Here is a 19,744-nt window from a genome sequence, read left to right as displayed (position 1 = left end):
GAGCTCTCATTGTGGAGGAGGGAACTGGCCCCTCTGATCCTATTGTGCTTTAAGTCCACTGTTCAAGGGATTCGGTTTGTAGCGCTATTTGCACGACTACAATTATTAACAATTGTTGTTTATTCGTATTGTTATAAAACACATGATTCATGTATAATCCTAGCTATGTTGTTATTGTTGTACACTTTATGAATTTTTATGGTTATTGTTGTAAGGCCATTGGGCTGCCCTCTTATGGATTTACTGTATTTATTCCCTTAAATCTTAGCTTTCATCTTCTTGTTTAAGTGTCTTCTTAGCTCAGCACAGTTTTACAATCTAAAATCATATGTCCCTAAAAGCCAAGTCCAGAGCAGTGGTGCATAACAAGCGGGTACAAGTACTCATGAGCACTACCTTTACAATGGGAGGGAGGGAGGGAGGCAGAGAAGGAGTGCCTTTACTATGTGGGAGGGGGAGAGAGAGAGAGAGAGAGAGAAAGAGAAAGAGCATGAAAATAAAAAGAATCCATATGGCAAAAGGTTGTGTGGGACATATTTTTAATGAAAGTGTAAGTAGAGCGTTGCTCCAGGCAGTTAGGAGTTGCATTGCATCTCATCCAGCTATTCAAGAAAGGGTCATTAGGGCATTCTTGAAGGCACTTTTGGAGGCTCGTTTTCATCTGCGCTAGTGCAGATGAAAGCGGGCCTTGGAAAGTGCTCATTCCAAGACTTTGCCATGTCCAAAAACTTTCACTAGGAGCTGCATTGCATCATGTCTAGCTATTCAAGAAAGGGTAATTAGGACTTCTTGAAGGCTCTTCCGGAGGCTCATTTTTGTCTGCATTAGTGCAGATGAAAACATGCCTTGGAAAGTGCTCATTCCGAGACTTTGCCATGTCTAACAACCTTCACTAGGAGTTGCATTGCATCATGTCCAACTACTCAAGAAAGGGTCATTAGGGCATTCTTGAAGGCACTTTCGGAGGCTCGAAAATGGGCCTTGGAAAGTGCTCATTTTAAGACTTTGCCATGTCCAACAACCTTCAAATTAGTAGCAAAATTGCATCATGCCTGCTATTCTAAAAGGGGCGTTTGCAATTCTAGAAATCCCCCTTTTCTTGAATGATCAGTAATGCTCTCGTCTAATATTCAAAACATCCCGGCGGTGTAACTCAAATGGGAGCATGTCAAGTCTCGCTGTGGGCATTTCAGAGGGCTCTTTTTCATCTGTGCTAGTGCAGATGAAATAAGACCTCCAAAATATCCAGTTTTGAGATTTCTCTGTGTTGCATGCTCTCAACTAGCCGTCACAATGTTGAGTGGTCATCACGAAATATACGCAATAGGAAAAAGGGCATAGACAAAAAAGGGCCTTGAAATGTCCCTTTTTTCGTGGCTTTTGCCACACCTAGTCCAAGATGAACACCAATCTTTTTCATGTCCATTTTCAAGTGCCCTGTAGATCAACAAATGGAACATTTTGATAGGGTATGAAAGCCAGAGTTTGAGAAATACCTTAGCAGTGATAGTTCCCAACTGGTGATGAGCGAGCAGGATTCTGCCAATGTAAGAGAGCTTGGAGAGAGTCCAGAGAAGAATGGTTGTAGGGACATGAGTTGCAAAGATGGTTTAGGGTTTAGGGTTGTGAAATGTAGATGGTCTGAAGGCACAAGTTGAAGAGAGGGATTCACAACACTCAGGACGTTCTTGAAGGCCCTCTATGAATTTAATTGTGTCATTATCACGCAGTCACAACACCACGATGTGTTCAAAGCAAAGCCAGATCTTTCATTAGGTTGTTTATTATCTGCAAATTATGTAATTAACAACATTTTGTTATCATGCCGGCTCGCTTCTACGTCATGTTAGATCGAAATTCAAGAGGTTGGCACCAAAGTCAACCCTTCTATGTCATGTTGGATCAAAATTCAAGAGGATGACAGTCAACCCTCCTCTGAAAATGTGTAAGAGGTTATTGTGATAGAGTTGATTGATGCTCATTGAACTCTTCTGTGGTGCCAACTTTTACAATGCGAGATCTTCAAGATCTTTGCAGGATATCTGATAAGATCTTCATTAAGCTCCTCTGCAAGGCAGCTGATGGAGTCACATTACTCACTAAGCTCTTGGTAAAGAGATTGGTGACTCAACACCATGGCATCTACAATGTGAGATCTCTAAGATCTTTGCGAGATGTGTTATAAATTATTGTGGCTGGTGAATACCATTGGGATGTTCATTAAACTCCTTTGAATTGTAATTGATGGAGCCATCCATCATGGTTTATAGCCACCTTGGTACATTGAAGTATTTGATGCTATTTGGAGGGGTCGGTAGTCACATAGTTTATCATGACGATGTCTACAATGCAAGATCTTGAGAATATCTATGAGATATTCGATAGTAGAATCATCAGGCTCCTCTGTACTGCAGCTGATGGAGTCACGTTACTCATTGAGCTCCTTGTAAAGTGATTGATGGAGTGACATAATTTATCACGTCGACTCAACATCGTGACACCTGCAAAGATCTTCAAGATCTCTATGAGATGTACAAAAAGTAGTTGTGCTTGGTGTGTATCTTCAGGATGTTCATTAAACTCCTTTGGAAATGTAGTTGATGGAGAAAAGGTTTGACACCATCTCGCAACCATGGCGTGTCTGATGTAAGTTCAAGTGGCTGGTAGGCAACCCTCATGTAATTCATTGATCTCATCTACACATAGAAATCTTTGCGAGGTTGCAATTTGAACATCTTCCTTCTTGCATCGTCTGAGCCTCCACATTTGCAAATACCTATTGCTCCAAATCATTTCTACCCCCGTCGGTCACTCTCCTAAGCATTGTGTGGTATTCCTTAACAACATCTGAGCTATTTTCTAATGCCATGATGGAAGAAGCTTCGATAGAATGGGTGGTTGGAGGAGTGAAAATTTCTCATTCTGTTCCTCTTAGAGATGGACAGGTCATACTTAGGTCGTTTTTCCTTCAAAGCCTACTTCTGCCCACAGCCAGCAATTCCTTCCGCTCAATGCAGTTATTGAAGGAGGTGAGGGGGCTTTTAATGAGAGCCAAACTTCACAACGTGACTTAGATGGCATTGAGTATTACCTGCTAGAGTCATTTTTCTCAAAGATGTATCTCATTGTTCACAAACCAATTGGGGCGCCTCATAGTGCGGCTGCTACTACTGCTACCATAACATTCCTATCATGTTCTACAAAATTTATGCCAAGGATTCAACATGCTCAGGAGGTGGTCTAGATTGACGATGACATAGAAGAGGTTGATATTGATGGGATATTTTTTTAGAATCTCAAATGGAATCTTGGGGGATGGGAATGGAACCTTTGCTAGTGTGCATGGAGAGGTTTCAAAACATGGGCAATGAAGTTTTTTGACTACTTGGAAAGGAGCTGTTGACCATGTTGAAATCTCAAATGACAGTGGTGAGGATGGTGATGACAACAGTGTGGATTCGGCTCTGCCATCCAACAACATAGTGGTGGGGACATTCTAGATGAGGATTGCAAAATTAGCCAAAGATTCTTGATGTGGATTGCAAATAATATGCATACCAATCTACGGACTGCTAAGATATCCACCATCAGGAAAGCACTAGTTCATGGTACTTGACTGGTAGTCAACTTATGTCAAATCATACACAGGTGGGGTTCAAATCTACATAAGTGGGGGCCAAGCTTATAGAGTGCTTGGCTCTAATAGGGTACTTGAGTTGTGTTAAATCATACAAGCTTACAATGCACTTGGACCTTAGCAACTTCTTGGAGATAAGAATCAAAATTCTTTTGGATAACACCAACCAATCAATTGGTACCCTGCCCAGACAATGTTTTAGCAACTAAAATATAGGGTATGTTACCCACGCTCTTCTTCAACCCAATATACTTGGATAGGAATTAGGGTTTGACTTTAGGACTCATGGTTTTATAGATGAGATAGCCCTAGGAGGTTTGGTAGGTCTTTTCTTTAAAAATCTTAGTCAATGTGCATGTCTTGGAAGTGGCTTTGTCTTTGGACTCATCAGTGATATGGGAGGCAAGAACACACTTTGCTTTAATGAGCTATATGTGATCGTTTTTTATAAGGATGCTATGATATGTCACTATGTAAGAATCCAGTAGCTCCTCTCGCACATTATGTCCCACACTTCTTCCCATGGAAGCTTTATAAAAGATCAAAGCTCGTTAGACTTTAGCATCGTGACCTTTGTTCTTTTAGTAAGCTCTAGAGACATGAGGCACATCCTTGCAATGATGGATCCATTGAACCTTAGGCTTTGGATACAAGGATCCATAGCAATAGTGAAGGGTAATGATGAGAACATTGATAGAGCACTAAAGAAAAAACATAATGGAGGAGGATGTAAAATGCTTGAAAATACACTAAAAGGTGTAAGGCAAATGAGTTTGAAGTTTCCTATGCATGTGTTAAGGGATGGTTGGAAGAGATGTATTGCTAGAGTAATGGCTATATGTGATGCCTTTACTAGAGTGAATTGTATGTCCACAAAATGATGTGTCTAATTAAGGTTTTCTTTGGATATTTTTCTCACATGGCAATCCGTCATGCACTCCTAATCTATTACTCCATCCAAGAAGGTGGATGCTTGGTAGGGCATTGCTTGTCTTCCATATGATCTTGGGGATCATGGCCTTATAAATTTTCTAATTGGACTACGTTATTGCTAAAGACCTCATTGAGCTTGTAGGGCCCCATTCTAGCCAAGATTAAGATTTTTCTTTAATGGACCTAGCTTGGCATTATACAACAACTCAATCAAACCTTTATTAATGTGTTTTTGGATTCTGTTCATGCCAATCTTTCCTCCTTCTTAGATAGTGTACTATGAGTAGGCTTCATGGATTCTTAGTTTGTCCAAGTTAGCAAGCTAGAGCAATCGTCTCTTGATTGCCTCTAGTTCCCCAAGTTGGTGCATGGATACCAGTCACATACTTGGGACCAAGAATTCCAAAGGCATCATGTCTTCCAAACCAAATTCCATTATGAAAGGAGTTAGAGTTGTGGTTACCTTGTATGTTGCTTGATGGACCCACAATGCAACATGCAGCTTAGTGTCCCAATTCCACTGATATGTGTTGGTGAGAATATGTTTGAGAACATTATTAGTGGATTTGTCTTCGCCATGCACTAAGTATAAAAATTCATGGCAACTCCATGCATTGCCATGGACTCCTTTGGTAGAGATTAAAACACTTCATTCATAAATTATGTGCCTTGGTCAAACTCAATCAAACATCCATACTTGCAAATGATGTCCTAAAAGATGGACTTGGTTGTACTATGAGCCACATTGTCTCCCAGTTCCTTAGCCTCTTCCCACTTAGTAGGATAAGCTGTGGCCATAATGATGTATCTATTCTGTGTGAATTGAGTCATATTTTTGAAAGGACCAATATAATCCAAGCGTCATTTCTAGAATACTCCCCATAGCTGACTTGGTTGAAGTGGCATGTGGCATTTTGGAAGAAAGTGACCCATTCTTTAAAAAACGTCACATTTGACACAAAACTCATGTGCATTATAAGACGGAATACTCCAGTACAAGCCTTCCTATAAAGCTTTTAAGATATTGTCTCACCCACTGAAATGACCTCCAACTGGCCTAGTATGCATCTAGGTGAGTACTATTGCTCATTCATGTGGCTCTACCCAATGGTTCAAAACACCGTTTGATCTCTAGAAATACAATTGGCCACCAATTAAGCTACCTTGTAAAGCCAACTACAAGGACTTGTATCAGGGCATGAGCTGTAGAAGTGTACCCTATGATAATATTATAGCATTTAATTATACCTGGTCTTAAAAAACTCCTAAGAAAACATTTGTGCATCTAGGAGCTTGGTTGTTACTCCCTAGTTTTAATTTGGAGCAAGAAGTTGTGACAAGAAATATGTGCTCGCATAAGACTTCCCTATCTTGTGAATGATCTTGAAATAATAATAACATCCATCTGACTAGGCATAACTATATGATTGTTTTATCAAATACAAGAATGCTTGGTATTTTGGTTTTTTCTTAAGTTACCAAGCAAATGGTGCCTAGACTTTTGAACATAGACAAGGTCTTCACATTCAACAACATTATAGTTGCACTTGGGTGGTGTCAAGAATCAGCTAGCATAATTGATTGGATAATCTAGCCTATCATATGGCTCTACCAAGATAATGCCTCAATAATGCCAATTGCATAGCCTAAAGAATTCACATGGATGTCAAAAATCACATCCCACCTAGGTTGTTTGAGGATCGGTATCTCACTCATCTCTTTAGTTCAATACATGCTACAGGCATCTCCATGGTCCATTGGAACCTAGTATCCTTCTTAGTCATTTCATACGGAGGTGCTACAATTTTAGAAAAACCCTTCACAAACCTCTTATAGAAGTTTATGAATCTAACAAATGATTTGAGCTACGTTAGATTCTTGGGTTTGGGCATCTATTTGACTGCTCAGATCTTACTTGGCTCAGTCTAAATGCCTTTCTTGTAATTACATGGCCCAGAAATACACCAACCTTCACCCAAAAATGAAATCTTGGCTAAGTCCCAGGAGATTCTTGCCTGCCTACACCTAGTAAAAGGATTTTTAACACAAAAAAGATGCATAGATACTACTGAGTGTGCACAAAAATCATCAAAGTAAATAGCAATAAACTAGGTAACTAATCTCAAAAAGTCTCAACCATGAACTTCAAAAATTTTTTGGTATAGCATGCAAACCAAATGGCATGAGTTTACAACTTACAAGCATATGCACCCCATTCTATGATAATTGCAAATCTGGTTCTAATCCTTGGGTGCTAAAGAAATTTAATTTTACCCACTATAGCCAACTATAAATGAGTACATCTCATGACTCACAAATTTATCAAGGATCCTAAAATGAATCAGAAAAGTCATCTAGGAGATGCACACTTACCATGATTGTATGTTGCTCCTCGATTGTACCCAAATTCAGATCTTGAGATGGTTCTAGAATCAAGTGTTTAGAACCAAGCTTAATGATAGCTATCTTTGGCTTAGCTAGATAGATCTCATTCACTAGTCACATTTTTAGTGAGTGAACAAGGTACATATGTTGTTGCTTTGTCGACTTCTTGTCTTTCATGTTTGCCTTAAGATTGGTAGCCACATGCAATAAATCAATTTCTTACGTAGTCAACAATCTATGAAAATTGATCTTTCACTTCCAATCCCTTGGGTTGGAAACTGCACAGAACCTTGCTTGTAGTGAGGATTTGAACCTCATTGTCCTTGGTCTTAATTGTCATGAGCTCAAACCAAAATCATTCAACACCTTGGCACTTTTCAACTAGGTCTACCTAGTAGCAATGGGTAGGCATGTATTTCCCTTGAAAGATAATAAAACTTAGTATGTAATGTACTACTCCAATGGCATGTGAGAGAATACCCATGTGATGATGACATGTGAGAGAATACCCATGGGCTCTATAGGTCTCTTGTCTTCCACGCATACTCAAAATGGAGAAGGCTTAAGTTTTTAAGCTTCAGCCTCTTGATGACATATTTTAAGATAATCTTGACTTTGGCCCACCATCCATGATCACACTAGATACACTCTGGTTTTAATTTTGAAATTGCTTACTAGAACTTCCTATTGCTAGTGTGGCAATGATTGGAATGGTAACAGGAGAATCCATAAGCTATGGTGGTTTTTCCTTTGATTTGAGATGCTACAATAAGAATCTCAGCAATATGGAGATAGTTGCAACAATGCAACCATCATGTGGTTGACCTTCATGTTGCAAAAGGTTTCCAATGCTTGGCTCATCCCTAAACTCAAGTAGTTGATGGAACTGGGCTCAGATTTGTTGGACTTACTTGACCCTAGCTCAACCGAATGTGGAACCAAATTTGGTTGTTGTAATGGTAATGGTAAGTCCACTATAGGTTCCCTCCCTTTTGATTCTGTGTGAGCTTGGATGCCTAATTCCTACTCCTTGCAATTGATTCCTTAGTTTGTGATGGGTTTGAAATTTTCCACTGGGCCTTCAAACCTAGTGGCTGCATTAGCCTCAACCAAGTCTATTATCTCTTTCAAAAGAGATGAGCATTTGGGACCAATTTCCCTTCTTTCTACATTTCTCTTCAGTAGCTTGATGTGCTTCAACCATAATTTTGCACGTGATCTTGGTATTACCATACTCTTTATAGAAGCAACATCAAATTTGTGGTGGTTCCTTGTTTTTTCCCTTTATCATTTTTAGCTTTACATTTACCTTGCTCATGGTTGTAGTACACAATCTACATGTAGTGAAAAAACAAAGTATGAAGCAATTAAAGTGTCAAAATTATGGCAAAAAGATAAATCATCAAAATGTAGAAGCCCTATATAGATAAAAATTTAGAATATGGCAATTTAGATTCCAATACTCAATTTTCTTAGAAATGTAGGTGCAGCTTATTGCTTTGGCAAATAAGTTAGGGAAAAATTTGGTAGAGGCACAACTAGAGAAAAGGTTATCTTGATTTGATACGCTCTAATTTGTATAGGGTTATGCAATACTCAATGGAGAATTATACTACTTGACTTTTATTATTGATATCTACAACAAATATTGCCAAAGTCTACTTCATCAAAGAAAATTCATAATTCTTTATTAGATTTAGAGTATTCAGTGTCGTGGTTGGTAGCCAAATAGGCAAAACGATCAATGGAATGACAATTCACACATATCGACATACTACAACAAAATGTAATTGCAGAAAGTAAGAAGAGAACATGGGCTAAAAGTGCTAAAGCCATACCAGTATTGGATACAAGCAACATTGGCAACTACTTGTTGAATAGTTTATTGAGATAAAACTAATTAAACGTATAGCCTTTATAGGTAAAATATTGGATGTCTTATAATTTTTGGTTGCATAGAATTTGCACATGTAAATGATGATCACAAGTGTCAACTTGATGTCATATCCGCCGCTACAAGAATGTGCATTATGGTTGGACATAATGAGCACAATAAAACATATACTTTCTATGATCCAATCAACATGAAAATAATTACCTCAAGAGATGTATTTGATGAAGATTCAGAGTGGAGAACATAAAATATATAATAGATAATTGTATTGACAAGCATTAAATACATAGAGAGAAACACAAAAGGCAAGAAGCGAAAGTAGAAGAACCACAAGAATCTAGAAGGTCAAGAAGAGAAAGAAAGAAACCACAAACGTTGACGTATATTCAAAAAGGAAAAGTAAAAAGTACCAACTTTGTACTAATGACAAAAATCATTCAAAAAAAAAAAGCCAATTTATTTTTAATAGATATTGAACATATAGCTCAAAATGCACAAATTGGTATACATCTATGTATGATGAGGAAACCCACAACAGAATATGGTGTGTGTCGGCAATAGAAGCGGTACACAAAATGGACTAGACAAGATCAAAATGGAGTAGACAAGCTCAAAATGGAATCTGTTGCCTTGCCTTAATAGTCCTCATACTTATTCTCACCCAATAAATCAAATAGATATTCTAATGGTTCTAGAGCTAAGAAATTAGCCTTAACTAATTTACTCAGAGGGTACCCTTGATTCCTACCTCCATCTCTCATTCAAATTCCAATTATTAAAATCAATGCAATTGTTAGCTTCTAGGTAACCAAGGCCAACTTGGGTCAATATATCCAAGTACCATGCATTAGTCACTGAATGCTAACAAATGTTCATCCTTCCTCAAACGAAGCATTTAGATGCAAGAAAAGAACAAAGAAACAACAGGAAAAAATAAAAAAAGTATACACATTTTCAAAGATCTATAAGGCACATAAACAAACATCACAATAAGTAAGAGGGCATTAGACTAGACACAAAGGCAAGCTCAAGTTCTCAAGGTGCAAAATATAAGAATAGGGATCCCTTTTTATAGATGTGATTAGTGTTCAGAAATATATGTCCAATGAAATATACTTTCATCCAAATTAATTTTTATTTTTCCCAAATTTGGTCAAACAAGCCTACCCTAGATGTTTTCTATAAATCTTTCTTTATTTTGATTTTTAGTAAGACGATGATTAATGAACTTAGGACTTATTCCCACTACTAGTAGTGCTTAAGATTTTTAATAATGAAGTTTGCATTCAGATTGAGATTCAAGGAGGATGTTTGAAAAATTAACCCCCATGAAATACGTGCATAAGGGACCTTCTATGAAAGGAAATAAGTTGAATTATAGAAATTAAGAGTTTTGCTTAATAGTGGAAGTGAAATTGCTACTTTACCAAAATTGAAACTATATAACATGGGTGCAAGTTTGAAAGCGTAATTGTAAGCCCAAAAAATGGGCATGAGAGAGTAATTATACAGCATTTTGTGCAACTTTATTGCATAATATAAGGGGTATAATGGAAATGAGATTGTGTTGTCAGAATTAACTATCATGTAATTACACCTACTTATGTTTAAATCTACTCACATAACATAAAGATAGGTGGGAAATGGCCATTGTGATAGTGACATTGGTGTAATGATATAGCTAGCATATTGTGCAAGAAAAGATTGAAAATTTATTATTGGGATCACTTTATTGCGTAATATAAGTTGTACCAATGGATATGAAATTGTGTTGTTAGGGTTAACTATAATATAATTGTATCTACTCCTTTTAAGTTTACTAACACAACATAAAGGTCACTTTAATAATTACAAGTTCACTCTCTAGGCCGACATGCACTCGAGGTGGGAAAAGGCCCTTAGAAAACAATGTTTCTCTAATCACAAACATGCCCAAACTAATCCTCTCAAAACACAACAAACATGAAGCTCTGTTTGCTCAATAAATAATAGACTGACTTTCAAATGTAAGTGTGGAGTCTTGTACGAGTTGGGTGATGAGACACCTTTGGAGGGCAAGGAATGATGTGATGTTTTGCAAGGGTAAGGTCCCATGTGAACTTTGGCATGGCTTAAAGTGGAGATACATGCTAGAGCTAAATATGGCGAGTTCATGCTATTCTTGTATTTCACGTTTCTTCTTTTGCATGAAGAAAAGAAAGAGGAGTTTCAATCGCACACGATTCAACGAATGGAGAAGGAACTTGTTAGCTTACAAGGTCAATGAATTGAGAAATTGAGAACAATGGATTTTATCATTGGACGATGGAAGCCACACGTTGCCACCGACGTAAAAGAATGTGGGTCTTGTTTAAGGTCTAACGTTTTTTCACGATTCTTTGTGGTGCTTTTTGCTGCTGATTTCCTCATCAGCTGCTCCTGCTGAACGCACGAATTGATACACGCAGCATATCGCCACGTCGCAACCCAAGAAAAACCAGACCAGTAAGCTGAAATTTGGTCCAAATCTCCTGCATAGCCACGCATCTAGAGGCACACTCGCCAACGCTACCACGGCCGCTGCTGCAGCGGCGCTTAGCCATGCCAGACTCGCCCACGATCGCCCCTTGGAAACCTTCCACACAAAGAAGATACCGCACACGAACGATGAGCCTGCGGGCCCCAAGTACAGCAGGTCTCTCCCGAATTGAGGACCCTTGAGCGCCACAATACCTATCAGCAGATAGAATAGCGCCATAGAGCTCCGCCATTGGCGATCTCTGTCATCCACTGAAATGAAAACGAGGTAGCCGGCTATTATAGATATAGAAGAACAGGTGGTCGAAACGACGTCCATCAGATAAAAGACCTTGCGGGGTGTAATGCAATGGTAGAATAGGCCCGCCAAGCTCATGGTGCCATACCACAGAAAAGCAAACCCCCACGTGAAAGATCCCTTTCTGGCACGATTGGTGAAGCAGTTGCGCAGGAGTAGTGCCGCATGAATGAAGCCGACTACGATGCCCAGTAGGCAGAAAAGGGAAGCATAAGGCCACATCAATGTAAAGGATTTGTCATGAGACACCTGCACAAAAACAGCTGATCTTACCGTCTCTTCTCGATCTCAAATATGTTTCAAGAACCCATCCCTACGAAATTCTACACCCCCTGGTATTGGATTTTGGAGGTCGATTTTCTGGAAAATTGAGGCAAAACAGCTGATCTTACTGTCTCTTCGCGATCTTCAAATATATTTCAAGAACCCATCGCACGTTCAATCAAGAAATTCAATTCAACGCCACTGGAAATGGATTTTGGAGCTCGATTTTTCTGCAAAATAGAGGCATGTACCTGAAGAGAGATGTGAGGACGAGGGCACAAAGCCTCAACACTTGCTGGGAAGATAAGGCTCCAAGCATCGTGGAGAAAAGGGTGCGAGCGGACAAGGCTGTCAACCCATGGAAAGAAGTCCCGGACTAAAGCTGCAGACATGTTGGCAATGGAGAGTAGGATGCCTATCTCCCCCCTTGAAATAGCAAAAGCTTGCTTCCAAGAGTTTCCCTGTTCACTCCACGTGGAACAACCATGGAACTTGCCTTGGTGATGACACATAAGCTTAAAGCTTCCACGTCATTCATAGTTCAAGGCGCCACTCAACTCAAGATGTTTGAGTTTCACTGGGAACTAGTCCTCCCTAGATCGCCCAGATCACATTTGATTGTGATTACCAAGATGTTAGTAATCTTACTCGAACAAATGTAGTAGCCGGAGGGAATGGAATTTCTCATAATAGGATGATAGAGGAAAATCGAGTTTATTTGGATCACAAGGGAGAACAAAAATGGAATACGAGAGTAGGAGCTTTGAATTAGAGTAAGAAGAAGAAAAAGGCAACAAAAGTAGGGGGCGCAAGCATGATGTGGAGGAGGGAGGAGGAGAAGGGACTCGAGGGAAAGGGAGGAGGGAGGGAGGGCAAAAGCCCACATGCAAATTTTGAAATTGGAAAGATGTCCCTTATTAAAACTATGGGCTTAACCCACCTAGCTAGGGGAGTTAGAGTAGCTTAGGATCCTACCTCCCATAATTCAATTCTTGTAATGTAGTCCAATGCTAGGTAATGAATGTCTATATATTGTGTACCTAGGACGTCATTAGGACAACACTTAAAGCATATGCTTGGGCTTATTGGAACATCAAGCGATTGAGTACATGAACATACAATATGGGCATATGACTATATAGATTAAGCCCACTTACAAAATTTTCTTCCAAATTTATTAGATTCCTTGTAGTCCATTATAAAGGAAATCATAGGGTTATGCATGGGATGACTACTTCTTGTAAAATGTTATTGGCTTACAAGTATAGTGATTCAATGTCTATAATGCGTTGCCTTTAGTCTAAGTTTAAAAAAATGCATCTTTCTAGAATCACACAAATACTCCAATGACCATAGATTCTAGAATGTGGAATGCTTACGAGAATGAATGGCATGTATTTGAAATTTTAAAACAAGAAAAAGGAACTTGTACATTCTATTGCCAATGATATTTCAATTATATTAGAATGAACTGAGTGAAAACAAAGGACAAAACCATATTGATGGAAATTCATTGTGAGAATCCACCATGATGAAGACATTTTGCTTCACCAAAAACATAGGTAATATAATTCATGACATGAAAGATCATTTAGCTACTTCTTCTAGAAAAACTTGATTTGGTTCAACGATGCAAAGACGATGGGCCTATGAAGTGTTTAAACACCAAGTGCAATGGCACTGAAGTAACCCATGTCACAATTCTAAGAAAATAAAAAATGACTTTTAACTAGTGGGTATTTGCACTTAAATTTGACATAGGTGGGAAGGTAGAGAATCCTTAGAGGCACCAAGCAAAGCTAAAAAATAATAATGGGTTAGTCAAGAGCTAGACATATGAAAGGTATCACCAAATTAGACACATATGAATACCAACCGCAAAAGATCTGACAACATACAAAGTTATGAATGTAGAAGATATAAGTATATGTCATGAAAAAAATTTAACAAAAAAAAAAGGATGCATCATGTAATATGTCTCAAACAAATTTGAATACACATGGAAAGAATTGATGTGAATAGGTCAAGAACACATCTAGAGCATAAAGAAGGGCTATGACATATAAGTTGCATGTTGCTATTTAGACCCACTAGGCAATACCTTGGAAAGAGGAATTTAGTGGTCATCATGATAAAGAAACTCACTAAGGGAATCTCAACTTAAAGTGATTTATTTAAGAACTTAAAAAAATAGGGTCAATAATGAATTAGTGGGGATAAATATAACAAGGGAGTAACTAGAGGTTTTGCAAGTACTAAATGCTATGGGATATGTTTTGTACACCATTAAGAAGCTAAAGAGCCACATGGTATTATTATTGGGAGAAGTGCATGCCAGTTAAATCAATATTTAAATGCATTATTGGGCCAATGTAGGCCTAGGGTTGAGGGAAACACATGGGATCCATAGAGGCATGTTAAGAGTCTCTCTTTTGAATGCACATGTTGGTATTTATAGAGACAAAAACAAAATTTAAGGCTAGATACATGTACTTATTATGCATTTCAAATGGAGGAGGTAGCCTACAAGGGAAGATATTGACCAAGTCTCGTTTCTAATTAACACTCAAGTTTTTCCCATTGTTCATCATTGTTGTCTTAACAACTTTTAAGACTTTTTGGTAGGAATGCCTTGATTCTAAACTTGGTAATGTGTGGTAGTCTAGATTGTTTTCTCATTTCAATGATGATCAAGATATAACCATGACAAAAAAAAAACTTAAGCCTATAGCCTTGCCATTGCAAATGGAGAAGAAAGTAATGTTCTTGTCATTATTAGAGGCAAGGACATGCATCATATGCCTAGGAGAGACTTGGAGTATAGGGGATAAAGCATGTTGTACTCCTTTATTACGAATTAATTTGTTAGAGCTCTCATTTGTCTTGATATAATTGTTCATTGGATTATCATCATTCATACTAGACTAGACTTCTATACCAAGGCTCTACTCAAGGAGTTAGAGATGATAGATTATTGAATTTTTTGTTAAGTCACATAGATCATGTACTCAACACACACAGTGATGAGGAGTTGAGAAGACACTAGCCTTTGGCTATACGAAATGTATATTAGTCTCTTACCAAAAATATAAATGTGATACAATTTATATATTGAACCATAATATGGGTTACCCTAAGTGCATAAAGACTTATCACATAGTGACTATAGTGTCATAATACAACACAGATGCTACGGGGAAATAGGAATGAACAACTACTCAACATCTACAGAAGGAATACAGAGAACATGATAAAAAGATCACAACATTGCATAACTCTGTATTCTCGAAGCAAAAGCTCACACAACATATGGAAAGAACAGAGACGGAATGCTAGTAATAGCATGCGTAATCGAAGGGTAACTGACTGTCAGGGCAGGTTAGAGACCGTTGAAGACTCAAACTACTTGGAGGACTGAACCGCCAACTATTTCCACTAACCTACCCATGCACACCCCTCATAGTCACTACTGCTAACCCGCATGGTTATGCAATAACACATGGCACTCACGGTGGACTGTGCGAATGCGAATCCACAATAGATATTCATCCCTATGATAGACATCAAATAGTGTATGTGCATCAGTGCAACAATCATTTTGGGGGCATAGCCTCGGCAGAGAACAAGGTGCTGTAAAGTTATCCCAATCCTTCACTAAGTACACATAAAAAGAAGCATTTCTTTCCGAATCTATTCAAAATTAAAGAAGCCAACATCAAACTATCATGACTTGCCACCCAAAAACCATCGTTGGAACTCTACCCTTCATCCAAACTAGAAATGCACTGTACTGATGCACCAGTTACCCCAACTTTGCTCGGTCACATCGCACTCCTGGTGCTTTTCATCCTGCGAGGCCACCCAAAAGCCATCGCCGGAACTCTACTCTTCATCCAAACTGGAAATGCACTATACAGGTGCACCAGTTACCCCAACTTTGCTCAGTCCCACATCACTGCATTCATGCAACTCCATCCGCAACTGCTTTGTAGGCTTAGCTCCACTCAAACTTGCATCAACAATCTCCTTTTGCCTCTTCTGCAACCAGAGCTTCAACCTTTGATCCTGCTCCATATTCATCAACCACTGCAAAGGATGCAGTCTTGACCAATTTCCCGCGACAGATGCTCAGGCCACTATTAAGTAGGAAGAATCTCCTCAATCCATGCACCCTATGGCAAAATTTGTTGCCAACGTTCTTCTTGTGTAGATGGCTGTTGGATTACTAAAGGCTCAAACAAGGGGGGATCAAGTAACCCAGGAAAAGACGTGTGCTTTATTATAAAACTTTTCCAATATTTAATCCACTTCATTCCACCAAGGAGGGTGAGGAGGCAAAGATAGACTAAAATAATGGGCACACAACTCTAACAAAAAACAAAGAGAACGCCTTTGCCGCTTCAGCACCTGAACTATTTTGCATGACCAAGCAACAGCTTCTACAATGCCTTCAGCCAACTCTTCATATTTTGTGTGCCAATCTTCCCCAACAGTAGGTCCTGACTCCGCAACCACTCCTTTACTCTTATTTGCACTACCTCTCCCGCTTGTGGAATTAATGGAACCCATAGACCCATAACTGTCTGCATTTGAGGACCACTTTTGGGCTCAGACCCTGCACCAGCACCCACATCACCATCAGTTTCGGGTCGGCGAAACTAACTCCTGACATGTTTGTGGAACCATTGCATCGCGCCAGCGTGCAAATTGCCTATCCCACTCCGCATGGACATCCCCTTGGAGAGCATCAAGGAGTGAACCCATCTGCTCCATATTGACAATGACTGTGCCAGGAAAAGCCTGCAAATACTCAACTAGTCCATTGGTAGTCGTCGACATAACAATTCCTCCTGAATGCTGGAAACATACTCCGAATGTAACTGCTAGGTGGCCTTTGAGTGTGCTTCCGCAACCTGGACCTGTGCTTCAAGGACTGCCACCCGCTCTTCCATTTGCTGCATCTGTGCCTATTGACTCTACAGGGCTTCATTCTCGTTCCGCAACAACTGAATGACTTCAGACTCCAAGCTCGTAACTCTTGAGGAATCGGTCCCTGTAGAGCACTGTGTCGCAAGTCAACCTTGTTGTTTTTGCTTCTTGGGCACTCGACCAGATGATCCTTTAGCCCCATCCTGGAGAGGTCCTTCGGGCTCAAGAGTAAGAATCAATGCAATATTCCATCGAGGCATCATAGACTCAAGCTGTAAAGGGAATAAAATCTCCAAAATCTAGCCAATCTTTGAGTTAACAGCTTGCTTCTTATCCACCGCCGTTGCCACCCTCTAAGCCTCTACATGGATGCACTCCTTCAAAACACGTGCCCAAGACACTGCTCATTGTTCTGCTACCAGGATCATGCCTCGAGACCTAGGAGAGACCGTGTAGGTCTTCGCTTGCAAGAAAACTGACTCAAGTATCTAGCGATGCAGGTCCCGGACTTGAACATCCTTGCATGCACTGAGCTTGTACTCAACTCGAGAAGGATTTCCAAACTCAGCCACCATCATCGCCTCCATTGAACACATCGGTTGCAAAACAAGCCTCCATCCATTAGCAAATATGGCCATTGATAAATCAATTGAATGGTCAGCTCCCAATGCCCACCCAAAAACTTCATAGCCAGCTGATCCCATTGCAAACTGTTGGCAAAGCGCTAAGTCTGCTGGGTGAATGTTCACCCTCTGCCAATCGATGCTGCTGAAGCTCTAGATTCACAGACGTTGGAGACGTGCATCGATGGATTGAGAATCAATGTAAATCGACAGAATGAAGGGGTGAAATTGTGCATGTGCCATCACGATAGCTATGCGAAGCAGAGGGAAGCAAAGAGCATTGAATGTAGGGAAAGGCCGAAAGACGAAGGAAACCAAGAGAACTGAGAGTGCGATGAGGAATACTAAGCATGCAACTAGTACATGCAAACAAATGATCAAGGATTGCAATCTAGATTGCCAATACCCCACCTTGGAGATAGGTTTTTGCATGGCGGCTGGGGATAGGACCTCGCAGCAGGCTATTGTCATCATGCATCTTACCATTCTACTACATCTCCTCCTCTGATTGCTATGCTGCCTCCACCTCAACCCAAGAAATATGCGCCTCATTAGATATCGGAAAGGGGAACTGAAGACTACTGTCATGATGATATGGATGCACTTGAAAACCATTAACTGGATGTGGAAGTACATACCCTTGCAAGTACGCAAGATAGAACGATGTAGACCCGTAGTCATGAAATATCAAGAATGGTCCTGACCATCGCAACTTCAACTTTCCTAGCATCCTCCCTAGATGAGTGTTGAATAGTAGCACCAATTGCTCGTGCTCGAATGACTTTTTCTTCGAAGCCAAATCCACCCACCGCTTCCACCTTTCTTGAACGTCCAAAGTCAGATAATAGCTCTCCAATCGCATGTCATCCACTTGATTAAGGACATCCAATCGAAACACCATGGACTCCTGCAAAAGAAGCCTGTCCTCCACCGCAATCCGAAAACTAGGCACTATATGCTTGATTGACGTAATTACTTCTAGCCCAAATGCCAACTTGAAAGGAGTCAACCCAATTGCCACTTTGAAAGATGTGCGGTAAGCCCATAATGTGGCCAACAACTTTTCATCCCAATCCATGTGGTGCTCATTCACTAACACAAAATAATCCATTTGAAGGTATGATTTGTCGATTCAGCCAACCCATTAGCCTGCGGATAAGCCTGCAGATAGTAGGGACAAGACTTCTTGTGAATCACCATATCGAAGGAATTCATCCACTTAATGACTATGTTGACAAAGTGGGTACCCTTATCTTGCTAACAATTTCGATCAGGCAACCAAACTGGGTGAACACATCTCGATAGAGGCACTTTGCAACTGAATTTGCGGTGTTATCTCGCAAAGCCTAGGCTTCCACCGATTTCGTACAATAATCAGTTGCTACCAGTGTGTAACAATTTCGTGTGCAGGCAGCTAGCCTATTCATGGACCCATGAAGTCCAGACCCTATTTCTCAAATGCTCTAGGGTTGAGAGGCATCTGATCGTGATCTGTGGGTTGGCCCAACCACTAGTAGAGGTCGCAACTCTTTGCAAACCACCGAGCATCCCTCTGCATGGTTGGACACCATAATCTTGCTTGTAGAATTTTCTTTGTGGTTATTGCCCCCGCAAAATGACCACCCACATCCCCGCAATGGGCTTCCACTTTGGTATGCTCCATCGCCAGAGTCTGAGTTTTTGCATAATTGGATGCACACCCTTGTAGACATAGATGTGTCCAAAAAAAGAGGAATATAACTGGTCACTCATAATCCCAAGCTGCTCGGGACTATAGTCCCTTTAAACATGATCAATATATTGAAGGAACCCAAGTAAAGAAAATGAGCCTATGAGGTAAAGTCTAACCTTCATTGGCTTAGGTACTGTTATGGATAAAATTGTCTAAGGAAAAAGGCATTAATATGTGTGTGTGTTTGTATATGTGGCAATAATATAATAAAATATGGTGTGCATAGGGCCCAGGGTTGAGGTGGCAAGGCATGACCATGTGCCACCCTTCCACGTAAGAGGACCCATAAGGTGTGTTGTACATAATCCATGATAGTAATATTATAAAATGTAAGGTGGCATGGCTCCACCATGTTCCACCCCTCCACCTAGGCTGCATTTAGTGAGATATGGCTCAAAGTCCATGGGAGAAGTAATATAAAATAGGTGGAGAGGATATTATATTGAGTTATTCCCTCCATATGGGATAGGCCCATGTGGGGGAGGTATAGAAGGTCCAAGAGGGCAAGTTAAATAATGGGGAAAGTAGGATG

The 19,744-nt window shown here is 39.9% G+C and overlaps 2 protein-coding genes across 2 annotated transcripts; both read right to left on the bottom strand.

Moving 5' to 3' along the window:
- Window positions 1-11,087: 11,087 nt before the first annotated feature.
- Window positions 11,088-12,320, bottom strand: LOC147882807 (uncharacterized). Its single transcript, XM_087401152.1, has 2 exons — window positions 12,180-12,320; window positions 11,088-11,913 (listed from the first exon to the last, which is right to left on the bottom strand). Exons 1-2 carry the CDS (start codon window positions 12,318-12,320, stop codon window positions 11,218-11,220), a joined length of 837 nt encoding a protein of 278 aa, XP_087257278.1. The 3' UTR covers window positions 11,088-11,217.
- A 5,671-nt stretch (window positions 12,321-17,991) lies between these two features.
- LOC147882806 (uncharacterized) lies at window positions 17,992-18,558 on the bottom strand. Its single transcript, XM_087400509.1, has one exon. The coding sequence runs from the start codon at window positions 18,556-18,558 to the stop codon at window positions 17,992-17,994; it is 567 nt and encodes a 188-aa protein (XP_087256635.1).
- Between the last annotated feature and the right edge of the window lie 1,186 nt (window positions 18,559-19,744).

The sequence above is a fragment of the Dipteris shenzhenensis genome, chromosome 29, assembly GCF_047967505.1.
Source record: "Dipteris shenzhenensis isolate YYH24624 ecotype China chromosome 29, Dip_SZ_1.0, whole genome shotgun sequence".
Taxonomy (NCBI): domain Eukaryota; kingdom Viridiplantae; phylum Streptophyta; class Polypodiopsida; order Gleicheniales; family Dipteridaceae; genus Dipteris; species Dipteris shenzhenensis.
This window is presented reverse-complemented; position numbering and strand designations above follow the sequence as displayed.

Bases quoted from the DNA above. Each gene is read 5' to 3' on its own strand.
- LOC147882807 (XM_087401152.1), bottom strand. From the start codon at position 12,320: ATGTCTGCAGCTTTAGTCCGGGACTTCTTTCCATGGGTTGACAGCCTT. The intron at 11,914-12,179 runs GTACATGCCTCT...GTTTTTGTGCAG, and splicing joins GTCCTCACATCTCTCTTCAG to GTGTCTCATGACAAATCCTT.
- LOC147882806 (XM_087400509.1), bottom strand. From the start codon at position 18,558: ATGGATTGGGATGAAAAGTTGTTGGCCACATTATGGGCTTACCGCACA.